The sequence below is a fragment of the Osmerus eperlanus genome, unplaced genomic scaffold, assembly GCF_963692335.1.
Source record: "Osmerus eperlanus unplaced genomic scaffold, fOsmEpe2.1 SCAFFOLD_317, whole genome shotgun sequence".
NCBI classification, from domain to species: Eukaryota; Metazoa; Chordata; class Actinopteri; order Osmeriformes; family Osmeridae; genus Osmerus; species Osmerus eperlanus.
Window position 1 is genome coordinate 20,311 of NW_026911099.1, and position 7,054 is coordinate 27,364.

Genomic DNA, 7,054 nt, shown 5'->3' on the forward strand with positions numbered 1-7,054 from the left:
GGTCAATGAGCCGGCCTTCTGCAGAAGGCAGCCAGGCGGGCAGTGGTGAGGAGGGCCACCCCCCCCCCCCCCTGCCCCCTGACACCCCACCCTCTCAAGGGGGGACAGATGTGCGCTTGCATGGGACCAGTCAGGGACAATCAAGAACGGAGCTCTCCATTAGAAGATCCCCAACTTCGTTAACTGCTGTGACGGGGGGGGGGGGAGCTGTGACGGTGGGGGGGTGTAGCTTTCTGGGAGCTGTTTTCAAAGCGGGAGTTCAGGAGTGAGATCTGTGCATGCCGCATAGAAGCAGGAGTGTTGAGGAGACCTGAAACAGACAGGACACCCCGTGTGACAGAGCGGCCATCAGCCTAAAGGAGGGAGTCTGAGAGAAGATGGAAGACAGGGGGATGACATGCCCTCATCCATTCTTGTGTCGCCCGTGCGGTTTGGGCCGCTGGCTCGCTTCGTTCTGCCATTTGTCTTCACTAGTCCGACAGCGGCAGGGAACTCGGCCTCCACAACAAGCGACGCCTCGTTTTGAATGGTGGGAGCTTGTTAACACGGAAACCTTTTGTCACCCTTCACTCCCCCTCCTCCCCTCCGCCCCCGAACGATGAACGAATCATCAGAACACTGGCCTGCGTCCAGTGCACGTGGAAACCTTTGGACGCAACAATGGTTGAACGGCAGCACAGGTTTGACATTGTGCTGTGTCTTCGTTTTACTTCACAGAATGTTGCCCTCGTCTGTCTCTGATCAGTGTCTCTGAGTGGATCGTGGCGGCGGTGGGCGTCGTGACTTTCCCGTCTCTTTCGGGGGACAGCATTCCTGAACTGACCCTTCTTCCTCTGGTTCAAAAGCCAACTTCATTCCCCTCGTTTTGGGGGTGTGATTCCTCATCCATCATATCCCACCGGCCTTTGCCCTAACAGAGGCATGTGTAGCATCTTGCCCACCCTCCAGAGAGAGAGGGGAAACCTCTACAGGCCCACTCATGGCCTGGGCTCGTGAATGTGAGTTCAATGGGACAATAAGTTGAACCCCCACAACCTTGGTCTATAAGACTTTAATGGGCCCAAAACTGCCCTTGGTTTGCTTTGTGAGAAGTTGCGTTTGACTGTGCGTGAGTTTTTTTTCTTCATACAAGTTTAGTACCAGTGAATCCATCACTGTCATTGTTAAGAAGACAGAGGAGGGGTCTGGGGGGGGGGGGGGACAGAGGAGCCATAGAAACAGCCCTGTGTCCTCTCGTCTGCCTCTCTCTCCATGCAGCCTCTGTTTGTCGTGTTTGAGTAAGAAGCACCTGCTAAGCAGAAAGGCCTTGCCGGTCATAGGTTAAGGATTAGATGGGGCTGAACCACAGAAACTCTAAATAGAGATACGTGTCTATTTGTTATTTTTTTATTCTATGGTTACAATAAAAAAAAACGCAGTTTTGGTTTTTATCCAAATTACCTACAAGTAGTGTATGTTGTGTGTTCAGAAGATAATGAACGGTGACAAGTACATAGCTTTAGACTGTATTTCAGCGGTTGCTGCTAAGCAAGGGTCTGTTTGGTCTGTTTAAAAATGTAACCAACACACTATACATGTATGTGTCATTAAGGCATTTTGTGGCAAAATAATCTTTTCCCATTGGAACGCAAAATCTTTTCAAGTGACAAATTTACTGTCAAGAAACGGTGAGGATTTTTGCCGCAAAAATCATAAACAACATCAGAAAAGTTGTACGCAGCCCCTGAAACAAAACGACAAAAGTATGCGTTGTATCTGCCTGCTAATGATTAAGTTGACCTTCTGTCACACAGCCAGGCAAGTGCCAACCGTGACAGCCTGCAGTTAGCAACAGAAAATATGAACCTGACAAACACTAAACAGTCGTGACTGACTGAGCGTGTGCGGCCTTTTGAAAGCAAAGCATTTTGGGTCTCTTTCACCAAAGACCCCTTGGGGTTAGCCCTCGCACCCCTCCCGCGCATATCACCCCCATACCACCCTCCGCTTGGGACCAAATGCCCACTATCCCATGCAAACTTTCCCAAAGCATGCTGGGAAGGACAATGGCAGGCCTTCAGCCGATTGGTTCCACCTTATTAACAGCTTGTAATCTTCTCATATCCTTGGCTGGGCCCCATACAACAGGAGTCAGCGCAGGGAACCAGGGAGTCCTTTACACCAGTGCTTTGATGCAGTTCAACCATTTCCCTCTGAAAGGCCTAGCTTGTTATATTTGCATTGTGCCTCTGCACCTGCTTGCCTGCAGGGACACAAGGAGAAATTTAGTCATTGGCATCTGTTTAATTTCTCATTCAATTTTCCATGCACATTTTAAACAGGAAACCGTGGAGGGTTTGTGCCATGGCATATTGCCTCAAGGTGTTTGCTCAAGACTATTGTCACAAATGTTCTGCCTGTCAGAGGACAGACATACGGGGGACTGGCTTATGAATGTGAATTCAGTCTGTTGAGATTTTGACCTCAAATATCCTTCGTACAGATGGGACAGTCTGTCTGCGCTCAGTATTCAGAAGTTGTGCAGATGTTTTTCGTGTAATGTTCTTTCAACTTAAACCCTTAAAAAAAAATTACATCATAAATGGTTTAAATTACACAAAGTAACACGCTGTTTAAGTAACTTTTTCGACAAGTAATGAATGATAAATTAATTAAATGACGGACTTGCGTAAAAATGGGTTAACTGCCACTGAGGGCTGCAATGAAGTGCACAAGTTTAAACGTATACATGTTTCCTCAGGAGGAACTACACAAAGAAAAGGCAAACAGGAAGAAGTCTTCTGGCGCTCAATTTTTAAAAACCGCACCAATTTAGAATGACTGTGACTCTGTAAATGATCCTTGCAGCTATCCATAACAAACACTCACACGTTCAAGAGAGATAGAGAAAGAAAAGCCCAATCAGACCTAATTACTTATAATTGAGTATTAAGTCAAGACTGTTGAGATCTCCATTGCCAGCTAGTCTGTATTTAGAGCTAATTTCATTCTGTGAAGTCGTCTCCTCATGTTGATGTTCATCGACACCGTCCTAGCTCAATTACATCAATTTGTGCTCGATTAATGACCCAAAAGACCTTTGTGTATGTGTGTGTGTGTGTTCCAGTCTGTTCTCGAGGTAGAGAAAATGAGAAGAATCAACATTTGTCTGAGGAGGCGTTTGAGCGCCTCGTTGTCACCGCATCAGACTGAGCCGTCCAAATTCTGTCCTGGGAGGACACACACACACAGATCCATAACCCGTTTCCTGTTACAGTCAGAGGAAGGTGACAGCGCGAGTGTCAGTGAGTCTGCTGTCCTAAATGGCTGGCTTGACCCACGATCATTTGGCCAAGACATCCTCCCTCTCCACCCCACAGGAAACAAGCCCAACACAGAGGGACTACAGTACCCAGAGAACCAGGTGCAGCTCCAGCGACCCAGGCAGCCTCCGTTGGGCGGCTTGGCCCAGATGGAGAGCACTCCAACCCCCATAAAGACGGCACTCTCCCCCCCTGCCTGGAACCACCGGGGCCCCTAGCCTGGTCCAGCCTCATCAAAAGGCTCCTGGAAGCTGGAGGCGGCTCGTTTTATCTGGGAGGCGGATGTGTCGGTCTTCAGACCCAAATCAAGCTCACTATTCTTCTCCTGTAAAAGATAGGAGGAGGGGGGGGGGAAGGAGGGGGAGGTTTACTTTGCTGGTGGACACCAGCTCCTTTCTTCACCCCCGTTCTCTGTCTTCTGTGTCGTCGCAGGTGTCCCTTTGCTCTTGTTTGTCTTTCATTTGAACGCACAAAACAGGTCCCGAATAAAGTGCGGTTCAAAAACATCTCAGTTTCATTCAGCCCTATCCATCACCGCCTGCCTTTTTCAGTGTTGTGACAATCAAATTGAGCTCACAAACACGCACACACACCAACACACACACACACACACACAGGGAATCCCACAGAGAACACACACACACACACTCGTCCATCCTGGCTGCACTCTGTTGTCCTGCAGGTGTTGAGTCCATCCGCCTGCCCCTTTCATGCCCCCCCCCCCCCCTTCCTGTCCGTCTGCGGGCCTCCATTCAGGCGGCCCCCCGAGCGGGGGCCCCAGCGGCAGCCGGGCCGCCACCGGAGCGCTGGCAGGGGAGAGGAAGCGCCTCGGCACGACCATCTTTCACAGGGAGCAGGACAGCAGAGAGGACAGCAGCGCAGGATCTCCCTTCTCCAGCCTCTCCTGCTGCTTTCATCGCAGACAACTTGCTTTCTGTTTGTATCTGTCCTCGCCTCGCACCCCCGGCTTCCTTTCTCACACCCAGATGGGGGTTTGTATGTGTGTGTGTGTGTATGTGTATGTGTGTGTGTGTGTGTGTGAGGAGGGTTGGGGGGGGGGAACGTGTGGATAGCGAGGCTCACTTCCATAATCGTTGCCCTTCTCCCCTGGGAGCCCGTTGAGAGTCATGAATGGGACATCTGAGGATGGCAGTCTGACTTGATGCCATCCGTCAGCCTTCACCTGTGCTGGGAGTCAATTGCCCTGTTGTTTGCCAGCCTGGAGCCGTGCCCAGCGCCGTGTCAGCCAGTTTGGTTAGCGAGGCCCCTCCAAGGGGCAGGAACAGTGCAACAATGCCACCACAAAAAAACCCCAATAATGCCAATTAGATTTCCAGCAAAGCCCTGCGACTATTCATGGGCAGCCAACAAACTGTTTTCAATGACGTTCTGTTAGCCTAGCGCCCTTGCTAATACGATGGCACTGTTCTCTTTTGGCTAATAGTGTCTGAATGGGCCAGCGCTAATTAGGTTAAAAGCTTTCAGAATGGTTATAATTAGACATTCCGACATAATCAGGTTTAAAACCTGAACTAAACAAGAAATTGTCATAGACCGAACCTAGGTCATAGTACCTGCGGGTCAAAATGGGAATTATATATTTTTTTAAAGATTAAACCGAACAAAAAGGAGGCTCACATTCGATTGACATAATGATCCTTTGTGATGTGCTGTGCATCAGTCACTGTCAATACCAGTGTCTGTTAGAACGTCTGAGAGCACTAAGGACACAGTCGCAGGAGTCACCCCCGCCCCCCCGCCCCCCCGCCCCCCCCCGCCCCACCGCCCCCCCGCCCCCCTCGGCCTATTATGTCACCCTCCCCGGCCCCCGCAGTGATCTCTAAGTGGCTGTCACTCTGTATTTGCTTTGACTTCATTTTTTCATAAGCCTATAACAGCCATAAGGACATCTATAAGGGGTCCCCCTCCCACCCTCCCACCCTCCCTCCCTCACTCACGCTACAGCAGCAGGACGTCACAGGCATCAGGTCAAGAGAACCTGGTCACTGTTTATTAACATTGTCAAATGGAATATGATCAAATAAAGGTCAGGTTTCTAAGAATTGCCAACTTTGTTACACGCGTCAGGGTGAGTGTGTTAGCGCAGGATGCTGGGTTTGGACCTCCACAGCGTTCGTCCAGAGAGCTCTGCTCTGGGAGGAGTCCCTAGGTTGACGGGGGGAGGTTTGTGAGGGAAGGAGGAGGTGGGGGGGAGGTAGGGGGAGGTGCGGTGGGAGGTGCGGGGGTTGTTTAGCTCACTTCTTCTTCTGCCTGTCCGTCATTCTCGCCAGACAGCCCCAGTGGAAGTGAGATAAAGAGGCAGTGACAGTCCAAGCTCCTCACACAGTCCTGCAGGCAGGCAGGCAGTGCCATCACCCACGCCAGGACTTCTCCAGCCAGCCCAGAGCCTCTGCCCGCTTGTCAGCTGAGAAACTTGTTCTGTTTGTTGTTTTCTTGTATCTGTTGAGCCAAGAAGGATTTTTTTGGGAGAAGATATTTGGATCCTGGTGATTCAGCCTGTACACAGGACAGGCATGAGGGGTTGAAGGACTCCTTTTCTCCCAGTGGGGCAGCAACCCAAGAGAACCCATCTCCCTTTTACCTGACCTTGGGAAATAGTTGAAAGACTGTTACTCCACATTTTTGTTCACCTTTGTTCAACAAAGAACCCTTTTTATTCTGATCGTTGGAAAACCACGCACACCTCAGCTTCACCCGCCTGCAGGATGAACGTTCTTCCCAGCCCGCTGGTGAGGGGAAGGGACCCGTCGCTGGCTCTCTGTGGCCCCAACTCTCTCCAGCAGGACTTCTCCAGGTGTCCAGCAGGCCTGGGCTCTGGCTCCAGGCTCAGCATGAGCCCAGGGGCCATGGGTGGGCTCCAGGGGCCCCACAGAGCCACCAAGCCCCAGAGAGAGCTGAGCCCGGAAGAGCAGCAGGAACTGAGGAGGAAGATCAACAGCCGGGAGAGGAAGAGGATGCAGGATCTGAACGTGGCCATGGACGCCTTGAGGGAGGTCATGGTGCCTTACGCCTCCTCGCCTTCCTCCTCTCCCTCCTCCTCCTCCACCTCCTCCTCTCCGTCCTCCGTCGGTTCACACTCCCACCAGGCGGGGGCTCCACCCGGCCGCAGGCTCTCCAAGATCTCCACCCTAGTCCTGGCCCGCAACTACATCCTCCTGCTGGGCTCCTCGCTGCAGGAGATGCGCAGGTTGCTGGGGGAGGTGAGTGTGGGGGTGGGGGTGGGGGTGAACGCCGGGCCCGTCCCCCGGCTCCTGCTGGGGGGGTGGCCCCTCCTCACCGGCCCCAGCCAGCTCCTGCTCTCCCCAGAGTCCCTCCTCACCTCCGCTTCCTCCTCCTCCTCCTCGGTCAAGTGCCCCCTGCTGCCCCCTGGTCCCCTGGAGACCCCCATGGTGCCCCTGCAGTGGGGGGGCTCTGGAGGTCCGGGCGGGGGCCCCCTCTGCTCCTGCGGGGTCTGCAGGCTCCCTCGGTTCAGCCATGCCGTCTCAGGACCCAGGTTCCCCAAATGACAGAGCATGTGTGATGAGCTTGGCACTCTCCGAGACTCGTCCAACTGAACATTCTCGACGTCTCGCATACATATTTGCTATTTTTATATGAGTTGATGTTGTCTCCTGTCTTTAACATTTTCAATGGTTTGTTGTATAGTTTTTGCCATATCGATTTAGCAAATAACAGATCTCTTTTTGAATCTCGCAATGTTTCCTTTCTCTGTCATTTGTTCGAGAGAAACA

At 52.0% G+C, this 7,054-nt stretch overlaps 1 protein-coding gene across 1 annotated transcript; it reads left to right on the forward strand.

The window, feature by feature from the left end:
• Positions 1 to 5,604: 5,604 nt before the first annotated feature.
• olig1 (oligodendrocyte transcription factor 1) lies at positions 5,605 to 6,845 on the forward strand. The gene has a single exon (XM_062455194.1). The coding sequence runs from the start codon at positions 6,029 to 6,031 to the stop codon at positions 6,827 to 6,829; it is 801 nt and encodes a 266-aa protein (XP_062311178.1). The 5' UTR covers positions 5,605 to 6,028; the 3' UTR covers positions 6,830 to 6,845.
• Positions 6,846 to 7,054: the final 209 nt, after the last annotated feature.